The 12,977-nt window shown below is 45.4% G+C and overlaps 1 protein-coding gene across 1 annotated transcript in view; it reads left to right on the forward strand.

Annotated features, from left to right (window-relative positions):
* ANKZF1 (ankyrin repeat and zinc finger peptidyl tRNA hydrolase 1) overlaps positions 1–12,977 on the forward strand; it is a 20,664-nt gene that overhangs the window by 627 nt on the left and 7,060 nt on the right. Inside the window, exons 2-8 of the mRNA XM_087713235.1 lie at positions 2–61; positions 1,466–1,583; positions 2,932–3,029; positions 3,259–3,361; positions 4,130–4,323; positions 11,106–11,221; positions 12,375–12,522. Of these exons, the coding sequence (XP_087569361.1) occupies positions 1,469–1,583; positions 2,932–3,029; positions 3,259–3,361; positions 4,130–4,323; positions 11,106–11,221; positions 12,375–12,522 (774 nt within the window). The 5' untranslated portion in view covers positions 2–61; positions 1,466–1,468. The remainder of the gene's footprint in view (position 1; positions 62–1,465; positions 1,584–2,931; positions 3,030–3,258; positions 3,362–4,129; positions 4,324–11,105; positions 11,222–12,374; positions 12,523–12,977) is intronic.

Here is a 12,977-nt window from a genome sequence, read left to right on the forward strand (position 1 = left end):
GGATTAATCCCCTTTTACATCTCCACACAGTCAATCTTGAGCCAATACCTCACCATCAGCTGTAAGTTCGCTGAGCATGCTGCTCAACATTATTTAATATTAACCCAAATGTTTTACTTCCTGGTTTTATTTTCACAACCAAATTTGTGTTATCTGCATTTTTCAACGGTGTTCTGGCACTCCCATTAGTCTGATTGCATTGCATATGCTGATATGACTTACACAATTAGTGGCCTAGGTGTACTCACAAAAGCATTAACTTCCTCAAATGTTCTTGTTCTCTTCATTATTCATCTTGTTATAGCCATCTGATTTCATGCCCTACCTTTTTTGAAACTCATTTGACATATCATATGTTCTGTTCAATTTGTCTTTTAAATTTTAAGTAAATTGATGTATATATAGACTCTGGGCCACATCATTTTGTTCCGTATTTTAGAAATGTTAGCTAAAATAATGAGTATCTGGTCTGGTGTGTGTTGTATATAATTTTCTAAGGTGGCTTTTGAAAGTATATTTTCTCTATAAATATGTATCATTCTAGAATCCTGTGTGTGAAAAGTTTTGGTATTGTATATACATCTACCTTTAAGCCCATGTGTTTATTACAGCTCTCCAATGATCAAATGACTACAGTATTTATTATTTTTTATTTATTACCGTAAAATATTTTTCACTTATCCTTTAACTGCCAGTTTTTTCAATTTGTTGGTATTCTTAATTGAGATGATTGCTTGTTCTTTCTTGGAACATACATGTATGTTGACTTATAAACATTTGTTTAGTGACCATTTGCAATACAACAGCATTAAAAAAGGGAGTTAAAATTGGTCCTCATACTTACGACCATTGTAGCATCCCCATGGTCATGTAATCAAAATTGAGGTGCTTGGCAACCGCTATGTAATGCATTGTCCTGGGGTCATGCAATTGCCATTTGTGACTTTCTCAGCTGCCTTCTGACAAACAAACTTAATGGAGGAAGCTGGAGTTACTTCATGACTGCCCAATTCACTTAACTGTATTGATTCGCTTAACAACCATAGCAAAAAAGTTTCTAAAATCAGGCATGACTCATTTGACAACGATCTTGCTCAGCAATGAAAATTCTGTTCCCAATTGTGCCGGCAATCAAATATAAGAAGGATGGTTGATTTTAAGCACCATCATTTTATAGATCTAAATTCCAAACTCATGATCATTCTGACATTATTCTCAGGGTCATTGAGAGTAATGGTAGGTCATTCTACCATATCAAGGTAGTAGGGAATAGCAGCTTAACCTATTTAGGTAAGAATGAAATTATTAGTTGTAGGCATGCTTCTTCCTGTCCTTTTCTGCTCCCTATTGGAGGGGGAGAGAGGTAATTTGCATCACTTTCAAAAGCTCCTGTTGAATTTAATTAACAATTGTCTTTACTGTACATCTGTTCTTGAAATTTGCTGATTTTTGTTCATCTTTTCAGATCATGCAACCTATTGAAACCTTGTCTGTGTTTGAGGCTGTTCAGAAAACAGCTTTAATGAATGGACTTTGTCTTGTCACTGAATCAACAGAAGATATCACTTCTGTGGCAGCTCCAGGTACTGAATTTATGAGCAACAAATGTTATCAATGTGGGTGGGGAGATTTGGCAAATGGCCACTTGTTTACCTGATTTTGATTGGGACAACCATGACCTGGATGACTGAAAATCTCCATAGACAGATTTAAAGTCTTCAGTTTCAAATTGAAATTGGTTGTGTTTTCCATTTTAGTTTGCTTATCTAAACAGGTTCTCTAGAATCCAGAAAATTAATGCTAGAGTTAGCTAGCCAAATTTTATTAGGGCACAATTTGATTATGTTTAATAAAACAAGCCTTTGAACTGGTCAGCATTACCAAATCCATATCTTATATAGTGGGTTGCAATATAGTTTGACGTATAGGTTGAATGGAACATGATCCATACGAAATTTCCAGTGTTGTCCTGAAATGATAGCAGAAAGAGTAATTCTGTGTGGTGTTCCAGGGAAAAGTTTGTTATAATGGATCCTTCTTGGTTAATTCTCAGATATCTGTATTGTAGTAAGCATCTTTCTCAAAGCCAATGAAATTGCTAGAGTTAACTCTGTAAATGACCTCATTTAGACATAACAGGAAACCAATGTTTTCCCACAATGTGACTGAACCTCGGCAGCCTTGAGTTTCTACATTTTCTTCCTGTTCTATTTTTGGTCTACCAGTTAAAAACATTAGGTAGGAACATCTATTTTTAAGATAAAGTTACCATATTAACAAAGAATGGTTTCCTTAGTTGTTACACGGAGCTGAGGTTAATTGTAAAGGTTAGCTGAATATAGAAAGCAAATGCATCTGATCATTTCAGATTATTAAAATAGAAGAAGTGACACGGAGAAAATAGAAGTAAAGCTGAGCTACCACCTGAAATCTTCATGATTAGTAGACAAATTTAGTACATGTGTTTCTCTAGCAACTATTTAAAATTAATTACTCTTAAATAATCTGTTTTTATGTTTGCTACATGGGAATAGTGCAATTCAGATTTTGAGAGAATGGATTTGGGCTTATAAATGTATGGTTCACTTAACTGTCATAAAAACAGTTATCAAATCGGATATGATCACATGGGTGACTTGAATTATGGCCATTATGACTTATAACCAAATTCCAATCCCAAGAGTGGTCATCAGTCAAGAAGTACCTGTATATGAATTTATCTTATTAAGTCAAATGACAGGATTGGGTTTTATTTAAAAAAATCTGTTTTCATTTTAGTTTTAAGGCTGGTATAAATAAATTTCTGTCAGATATAATGTGTTCCTTTCTGTGACTGATGAAGTGCTATGCCTTTTTTCAATGAATTTTTTAAAAGACATACATTCATCACAGGTTTGTGTTATAAGTGCCCTTTTTTTGCTGTTCTTGCAGAAACCAAGGAACTCCAGCAAGCTAAATTAATCCTAGAAGTATCAGACCGGATGTATTGTTCTGTTTGCTCAAAGACGTTTGAGAATCGAGATGAACAGGTAGCTATGACTGCAAGTATTTTCTGTACGAAAGAGCAGTCTCTCTTTTGCTTCAAGTGAAATCTGGGGATTTTAAATTATTCCAATCATTGCAAAGGTAGCCATGTATTGATGGGAATTGTTTCTATGTGTAAAGTCATAGACGCATTTCAGGTTCATTAAGAGTTTTTGCCTATTCATCACAAGAAATTTAGTTCAATCTTTTGAACTACTTACTGTTTCTATTCAGAAAGAGCACTATCGGCTAGATTGGCATCGCTTCAACCTAAAACAGCGATTGTTGGGACATCAGATGCTCACAGCAGAAGAATTTGAAGCGAAGACTCAAGCAGGTGAAAAAAAATATACGGATAAGAACCATTATTGCTTGAGGATTCTGTTAATTCTTATGATTTCAATCAACTAATTTCTGGCCTAGCAAAAAGATTCTAATAATCCAGCTAAGAAATCATTAACAGATTAATGAAAGTGATCATCAATTATGTGTTTATTGTTTTTTATCCTACCTCTATTAATTTGTAAATAACTCAAGGCAGCAAACATATAATGCTCCTTCCTTCTCCTGTTTTCCCCACAACAATCCTGTGAGGTGGATTGGGTTGAGTGACTGGCACATAGTCACCCAGCTGGCTTTCATGCTTAAGGTGGGACTAGAACTCTCCTGGTTTCTAGCTGGGTGACTTTACCACTAGACCAAACTGTGTATACATATTTAAACACTATATCAATTATTATGATTGAAAACTATTTTCAATAAATGCCTAAACCTAGCACTTTCTTTTTTGGTACTCTATTCTAGCATTTCATACTCAGTTTGATTATTTAATATTCTATTATCATTGTAGTGTTTGAATCCTTTTTATTTGATTTTAGTGAAACTTCAACCTAGATAATTAGGGATGTTTAATGCTTTAGCTCAAAAAGTCATTTTTACCCAACTGAAATCTTAAGGAGGAAAACTTCTAGCATTAACGTTATGGATTAATTTTTTAGCAGAAGCTCTTTGGATTTTGGAGAGAGCAAAAAAACAAACAAACTTCCAATGATGATATTTCTAGCTTGGTTATCTTTTTTTCCCCTCCCTGTTACCTTGTATGCAGATGATGTTTCCAGTATTTCTGGTTCTGATTCCAGTGACTGTGAGTCAAATAGTGAATCTGAATCACAATCTTGTCTGAACGGTGAAAGAAAAGGAATCGGCTACTGCAATCCACGGTCTCAACGTGTACTGTTCAAAAACTCTGAAGCCCAACTCATTTCGGTCTTTCGCTGTGTACTGCTAAACACTACAAAGGCATGTCAGAAAACATTATGGCTAAGAGCCGAATTAGTCTTATTCTAGCTTCTTCCTTTTTTAATCACTAGTTGCCCATTAGCAAATATAGCATTTTAGCTTTTCAGCTGCAAAACACATTGGACATCCAGTCCAGGTTTTAAGTAGTCCAGTGTATGCTGCAGTATTATTAACTGCTGTTGTTTTTTTCCACCTAGTTTTCTGCTTCCATGGGCTGCAGCCTCTCTTCCAAGCATTTTGAGTCTCTGAACAATATTCTTATCTCATCTACCTGAGGTTGCTCTTCAGTTCTAGTGGGCAATACATTAGAATACATGTAGTCCTAATTTAGCAGCCATGATTAGGACTGGCAGCTTGATCATTAAGCAAAGTGATCACTCAGTGAAACCATAACTTCAGCTTTTCTTTGTTTTACAGACCTATAAAGGTAATAAATGTAATAAAAATGTTACTTTTTCATCACTGATATAAGTGTGAACAGTTGGGAAATGAGGCAACTAGGTTTTTTATTGTGATTTTTCTTGCCAGCATATTTCTGACAGGGCTGTTTATGAACTAAAAACATGTTTTGTTTTAAACTTGGAACCAAATAGCCCTTTCAAAATCATTCTGGCTATGTTTCAACAAAACAAGTCCCATGTTGTCCCACTTTGCAATTTTCTATTTCTGAAATGATTTCTCATGGTTAGTTTTCTAGGAAAGAATTGTTTTTTCTGTGGGATGAATGGTTGTGGTTTTCCAACTTCCCATGTTCTTTTGTGGAAAAGAACATCTTTCTGGAATCACTGTTTTTTACTTTTGTATTATGTTGCTTGGAAGTGCAGAACTTCCTTATCGTACATAAAAACCTTAACAGTTTCCAAGGTGAGGTGTGGGAGGAGTAACACATGGGTATTAACCCAGCCGTTTTGCCCTGGAGACTGAGGTAATCTTTTGAGGCGACACCTCTGATCCTCCTTCTTCTCTCCCAGATTAACCTCAGTCTCCAATCCAGAATGAGTGTTTTCCTGACTCTCCCTCACCTACGAAGACTAGGTTTTTTTTTGTGTGTAAGCTTTTTTCTTCTAGCATTTTTTCTCTCTTACCAAGAAGCTCCGATCGCTGCATCTCTCCTCGAATGTGCTCTGCACTGCTAGCAAAAGCCTTGCTGCCTTGTTAGCACGCGTGCGCTCCCCAAGCAGACGGACGGTTGCGTAAGAGGGGAGGAAGCCTCCGCACCGATCGGAGTGTGTGGAGAGGCCTTCGGCTAGGACTCTGGAGGACTGGGGATCCGCAGGGGATCGCCCCAACGTTCTCCAGCTTCAGAGAGGCTCGGGCCGCAGGTTGGCGGTCGCCATCTTGAATCGCCATCTTGAGCACGTGGGTGAGCGCGTGACCGGCAACCATCTACGGTAGCCGGGAGCACTCAAGAGGCACTGAGAAGGCCAGAAGAGGCCTAGAGCGGCCCCCACTCTGCCGGTGATCCACAGAGGGGCCTGGATTTCGGCATGAGCCGGCGTTCGAGCCGTGGGTTGCCAGCTGGAGGAAGAAGCACGAGCAGAATAGCATTGCGCTAAACAGCTGAGCCGGCAGAAAGCGAGGAGGGGTGAGTGACGTAATTGTAAGTGCATGGCGGACGCGGCGAGGAGCGGGGGTGCTGGGCCGAGATTCCTAGGCGACCCAGATCCAGCAGAAGGGACTTCCAAGGGAGCCTCCCAGGCCACCAGAGGGAGGTCTCCCGCCAGGAAAGGCACCCCCAGGGCATCCACTAAGGAGACCCATTCTAAAGGGGGCAGAGTTACCAGAGCCTCCACTAGGAGATTTAGGGCAACCATCAGCCCATCGCCTTCCAGGTCACGCTCCCCCCGCAGGCTCCCTAGGCTGGCAGTGGCCCAGGCGACCTCCCCTGGCTCCCCCAGGAGCTCAGGCAGAAGGCACAGCTCTATTTCGCCCCCCCTTTCGCCTGCCCATGCTTCTGAGACGAGGGGGGACCCCTTTGGTCGCAGGGTTTCCAGCCCAGCTAGGCACAGGCTGGCACCAAATTCGCCAGAGGCAAGGGATCACCTGCAACCTCCAGAGCTCCGCCCTGCCCTCCCAGAACTGCCTGAGAGTTTTCCGGAGGTTTTAGCCAGGGCCTTAGCTCAAGTGATGGCCTCTGGGATGCAGCTCCAGTCCCAGGGCTCCCAACATAGATCTTCCCGGGACCAGCCCAGGGATCATCAACTCTTCCCAGAGCCTCTGCTGCCAGAGAGCCCAGGTCCCCTTCTCCCTCCACTGCCAGTGAAGCCTCAGATTTAGAAGAAGGGGAGCTGAAGGAGGTGGGGTTTTCTGAGGATGAAGATGCCCAGTCTACAGAGGCCCCCAACATCACAGGCCTTTTTCCCCCCTCCTTATTTAGTTCCCTACTCCGGAAGGCCAGGATCACTGCAGACCTGTATCCCCCACCAGACCCCAGGCCGGACATTGCCACGCCTAGCACCACCAAGAGTAGCAAGAAAGGTCCCTTCCATAGACCTCTGGTAGAGGAGGAGGAGATTCCCACTCCAGAGATGTTCCTGGAGGTTCTAAAATCCCAGTGGGTTAAACCAGGATCGTTTCCCAATCTGGGGGGCAATGAGCAGAGATTTTATAACCTCAACCCTACCTTTGCCCAGGCACTCCAGTTCCGGGAGGTGGACAACCTGATCACCACTCTACCCTCAGCCTCAACCGTGGTGATGGGAGACATTGCAAACTGCCTTAAAGCAGAGGATTAGAAGGCAGAGACCGTTTTGCGTAAAACTTTTCATGCAATAACCTGGGCCTTAGGGCGGCCGCTTCTGCATCCTTTTTCAACAGATCCACTGTGCTGTGGCTGGAATAAATGAGAGACGGAACACTGGCCACGGAGGTACGACTGCTGCAGGACATCTCGAAGGTGCTGGCAGCCACGCAATTCTCAGCTGACACCACCCTGGATGCAGTTAAGTATGCGTCGTGGGCCTTATCTTTCTCCGTAGTGTCCAGGCGCTTGCTGTGGTTGCGCCACTGGTAGGCGGAGTCCCGAGCCAAATGGCACCTAGCAGGAGCAGACTACGCCGGGGACAAGCTATTTGGTGCCGCGCTGGATCCTCTTCTGGTGGAGGACAAAAACAAGAAGGTTCTCCCAACCACGTCCAGACGGTCGGATCATCGACACACTCCCTACCCCAGGAGAACATCCTACCGCAAGCCTGATTCCGACGCCCAGAGTCACAGGTACCAGACCCCCAGGTTTCACAGACAAGGGGATAGACTGTTTTCTAGGGACAGATTCAGGGGCAAGTGGCCCTTTTGAGGAGGGGGCGGTCGCCCATTCTGCAGGTTCAAGTGATCCATTCATGGATCACCCCATTGGCAGTCGCCTCTCCCTTTTCGCGGATGCCTGGGAGCACATCACCTCAGACGAATGGGTCCTCCAGACTGTTAAGCTCGGGTTATGGCTGGAGTTCCGTTCGCAATCCCCTAACAGGTTCCGCACCTTCGCCTCCTCTGCTGATCCGGCCAAACGGGCCCTTAAGGCTAAGGCCATCAAACACCTACTAGATATCAGGGCCATTGAGAAGGTCCCAGAGGGGGAGAGAAGTTCCGGATTCTATTTGAACCTGTTTCTGGTTCCTAAGAGTTCAGGGGAGTGGAGAGCCATCCTGGATCTTAAATGGCTCAATTCCAGGGTGGTCTACCATAGGTTCAAGATGGCTTCTCTGAAATCCATCCTAGAGGGCATCCGACAGGGTGACCTCATGGCCTCCATCGATCTCACGGAGGCCTACCTGCACATCAGAATTGCCCCGGAACATTGCAGGTTCCTTAGGTTTTCCCATGAAGGCAATCACTTTCAATATAGAGCCCTACCCTTCAGGCTGGCCTCAGCCCCCAGGACCTTTACCAAGGTGCTGGCCGCAGGCGCAGGTCACCTGCGCTCCTTCCCAGTCAGATTGTTTTGTTACCTAGATGACATCCTCGTCCTAGCCAGGTCCCCAGCCACAGCAAGGCAGGACCTGGGGACCACCATCGACGCTCTCAGGTCCCTGGGATTCTCTATCAACCTAGAGAAGAGCCAACTGGTCCCATCCACCAGTCTCCAACACCTCGGATCTATTATAGATTCAGGGTCGGGGGAGGTTTTCCTCCCCCAGGAGCGAAAGGACAGCATTGTACAGCTGATTCATGAAGTTCGTAAATTACGCTCTGTCCCTGTAGTTCTTCTTTCCAGGCTCCTTGGGAAATTCATTTCTTGTATAGGGATTGTGCCTTGGGCTCGCCTACACGCCAGAGAGCTTCAGTGGTTCCTGCTTCCATACCAGAAGGCGGGGATGAGCGATGCCAGGTTCAAGGTTCGAGTGTCGCCCCAGGTATTGCTCTTGCTCCGTTGGTGGTTGACCCCAGCACTGGACAAGGGATCCCTCTTCAAGGAACCAGCGAGGAAGGTACTCATGACGGACGCAAGCCAGTTCGGCTGGGGAGCACACCTGGAGGCTCAGATAGCTCAGGGCCGCTGGACTGCAACAGATCTGCGCCACAACATAAACTGGTTGGAGCTCAGGGCCATCCACCTGGCCCTACGACACTTCAAGACCACGGTTACCGGTCACCACGTCCTGGTCCTGACAGACAATGTGGCAGCCAAGGCCCATGTGAAAAGGCAAGGGGGCACCCACTCCAAGACCCTCCGTGACGAGGCCCTCCGGTTAGGAAACTTGGCAGAGAGGCATCTCCAGTCCATCAGAGCGGAACACATCTCTGGGACGGAGAACCAGCAAGCGGATTGGCTCAGCAGGGAGACAGTCAACAATGGAGAATGGCAGCTCCATCCCAGCGTCTTCCAGTGGATCTGCAAAAGGTTCGGGCAACTGGATCTCTTCGCAACCCCAGCGAACGCCAAAGCTGCCCAACTTCGTAGCGACGTTCCCTTCCAAAGGAGCCATGGACGCCCTCTGCTGCAGATGGCCACCAGGTCTACTTTACGCCTTTCCCCCTCTTCTCCTCATTCCCGGGGTTCTGAAAAGGCTCGTGTCAGAGGGTGCAGAGATGATTCTAGTGGCCCCCTTCTGGCCACGCTGCCCCTGGCTAGCAGACTTGGTGGAGCTGTCCTCAGCTCCCCACTGGAGGATCCCCCCAGGGGAGATGTCCCTACACCAGGGGTCTCTGGAGCATCCGGATCCGGAGTGGCTCCATCTGACCATCTGGCGATTGAGCGGGAACAGCTGAGAGGGGCCCATTATTCCTCAAAGGTCATTAGGACCGTCGAGGCGTCCAGGAGGCAATCTACTACCCGTATCTACAACGCCTCCTGGGTGGACTTTGCTGACTGGTGTAAGACAAAGGACATTCAACCTGCATCGGCCTCAGTCGCCCAGGTCCTGGACTTCCTACAGGAAGGCCTGGAGAAGGGCCTGGCCCCCAGCACCCTTAGAAGACAGGTTTCTGCCCTTTCCACCATTCGGGGGAGGGGGGGACGCTCCACCTTTGTCCCAACATCCGGTCCTCAGGCGTTTCTTTAAGGGAGCGGTGAATCTGAAACCCCCAGTGGTCCATCGATTCCCCACCTGGGACCTATCCATGGTCTTCCAGGCATTGACGGAGGCACCTTTCGAGCCTTTGAGGGAAGTTTCCCTACAATTTCTGACCCTTAAGGTTGTATTCCTGGTTGCCATCACCTCAGCCAGGAGAGTTTCTGAGATCAACGCTCTGTCCAGCAAAGCAGGCCTCTGCACCTTCCTAGAGAACTGGGTCATCCTCAGATTGGACCCCGCATTCATGCCCAAGGTCAACTCTCCCTTCCATAGGGCTCTAGAGATTGTTCTGCCGGACTTCTATCTGCAGCCCTCTAGGGATAGGGAAAGATCTTGGCACAAGTTGGATGTCAGAAGACCCTTACGCATATACCTGAAACGAATGGCACCATTCAGACATACAGAAGCCCTCCTCGTTTCATATCAACCGTCCACCAGAGGTGCCAAGGTTTCCCCGACCGCCATTAGCAGGTGGATCAGGGCAGTCATCTCACAGGCCTATGAGGTATGGGGAATTCAGGTCCCAGAGGGCATCACAGTGCACTCCACCAGAAGTGCGGCCACCTCAGCAGCCTGGGCCACCCAGGCTCCCATAGAGGAGATCTGCCAGGCTGCCGCCTGGGCGTCTCCTTCACCGTTCATTAGGCATTACCGTCTAGATGCCTACGCCTCCGCGGAGGCAGCCTTTGGTAGGAGGGTTCTGCAGGGAGTCCTAGACTCAAGGGGCTCAGGCCCATTGATCCCTCCCTAGGACATCTAGCTTTGGTATGTCCCATGTGTTACTCCTCCCACGCCTCACCTTGGAAACTGGCAGTTGGTCTTACCTGAACTGCATGTTTAAAGGAAGGTGTGGGAGGAGTCACTTCCCCCCTTGTTTAGGGTACCCCGCGCCAGGTGCCTGAGTTAGCTCAGTGGTCAGTCAGGGCCAATAGGAAGGATGTGTGCTTGCCTTGTTCTGTTGTTCCTTCCTTCCAGGGCTCTGCTACGACCATTGGTTAATCTGGGAGAGCAGAAGGAGGAGCAGAGGTGTGGCCTCAAAAGATTACCTCAGTCTCCAGGGCAAAAGGGCTGGGTTAATACCCATGTGTTACTCCTCCCACACCTTCCTTTAAACATGCAGTTCAGGTAAGAGCAACTGCCATTTTTCTGCAGGCCAAGAATATCCTAAAGATCCCAATCAGTTTTCAGATGTATGTGTGTGTGTGTGTGTGTGTGTGTGTGGTGTTTAGTTTAACCTTTCACTAACTGAAGAGGTTGCTGTATCTCCAGGGCAGTTTGGAAGAGCCTGCAAATCTAGTGGCTTCCCTTCAGAGGCAGAACCCCCAAACCTCCTGGGTTATCCTGATGGCGGGTGGAGGTCACTTTGCCGGAGCGGTTTTTCAGGGGTAAGAAATAGAGGGTTTTGCTGTTATGGGAAGGGTGGGTCTTCTCTGCACTGTAAATCAGAAGTTAGAAGGCTGAACGACACTATGGCCTTGCGCATACCTAACACTAAAGCATTCTTGTTTTAATTTTTGCTTAGGTTATTTGGCTTGTTCTACCAGTATAAATCATGCACTACAGTTTATTGAGGGGATGGATGGAGGGATAAATGGATGGATGGAAACAGACAGACAGACAGACAGTTAGACAGCCAAATCTGTACTCCATATGCATATTATGAACACTGGCTTAGCTTTTTTTGAAGCAAAAGGGTGATAAAAAGAAAGGAGATTCCTCAGGCAAGCAGCATACAGTATATGAGAATACTCCCTGGATGGAGGAATCCTTCTCCCCACTCACCCCAATCCTTGAAGTAATTATCACTCTTATACCATTCCTCTTGGGGATTAAATCAATTAACATGAAACCCAGTTTCACTCCCTGTGACCTGGGATTTCAGAAGTCATTTTAAAATTTTGATTAGATAAGAGAATTCTACATGTATACTACATGTAATTAGCTTGAACTATAGGACCATACATATTCTTTTTCTTTTAAATGCAACATTTTGTAGTAAAAAAAAATCTCTAAAAGTTGTTTTGCGTGTGTGTGTGTCTGTACATCCACACATATATACAGGAACACTGAGTTATAATTCATTCCTTTTTTGCTTAGATCCAACAATTGGAATTCATCTAAGATACTGTATGGTATCTATTTCCTTCAGGCAAATGTTACAAATGTTTGTATACGTTAGCAGAGAGGGATTAAATTATTAAAAGAAGACAGAATCTACCAAGCTTCTGTAATAGAGAAGATGCCACTGTGCCTCTTATTAAGCTGTCTCTTATTTCATTGCAGGTTGTCTCTGATAAAATGTGGGAAAATAGCATAAATTTCCAGACTAGTACTGATGTTGATGTCATGGCAATTTACATGAGAATTGATGAATGAGGGAATGGTATATTTGGATATTTTACACATTTGTGTAACAAAGGAAGATGTCTGTCTGTCTCTCTCTCTGAGAGCTAGAACTTGAATTCATTCCATTGTGTAGTTTCTTAATGGTACTAAGTATTTACTTCTGCTAAAAGCTTATACTCTCTCTGTTCCCAGGAATGAGATATTGGCACACAAAACTTTCCATCGGTACACGGTGCGAGCTCGACGAGGTACAGCCCAAGGAATGAGAGATGCTCAGGGCACAATGCCAAAATCTGCTGGCGCCTCATTACGGCGCTACAATGAGACTGCTCTCCTTAAAGTAAGTCTGCAGCCAAGAGGGAACCCGCAAAATGAGAGGTTTCAAGAGGTCTCGGATCCTTCGTATGGCCCTATTTCAGAGTGACATTGCCCAGGCCTTCATGGAGAAAAAAATAATCTCTGGGCCTGTCTAGATTCTTATTAGTGATATGTGCATAACCAAGTAATGAAGGATCATTATAGCTTAGCTACACGGATTCATCTTTCTGCAGTTTCTGCATATCAATAAGCTTTCTGCTAGAACTGTGTCTGCATTCCTGTCAGCCTTTCGAGATAGTCCAGGCAAGAAGCACAAACCGTCAGTACTAGCTCTAGCTTTATTGTAAGGTTACAGTAACAGAATCTTGCAGGTCTGAAGGTACTTTTCTCCCCTCTAACTTACCAGAAAACTAGGGAGGTTCCCTTCTGAGACCCCTCCCATACGCCCTTTTTCTTCCTGTGGGCTATGATCCCTCT

The sequence above is a fragment of the Thamnophis sirtalis genome, unplaced genomic scaffold (assembly GCF_051295495.1).
Source record: "Thamnophis sirtalis isolate CommonGarterSnake01/CBP01778 unplaced genomic scaffold, rThaSir2_p1.2 scaffold_1, whole genome shotgun sequence".
Taxonomy (NCBI): Eukaryota; Metazoa; Chordata; class Lepidosauria; order Squamata; family Natricidae; genus Thamnophis; species Thamnophis sirtalis.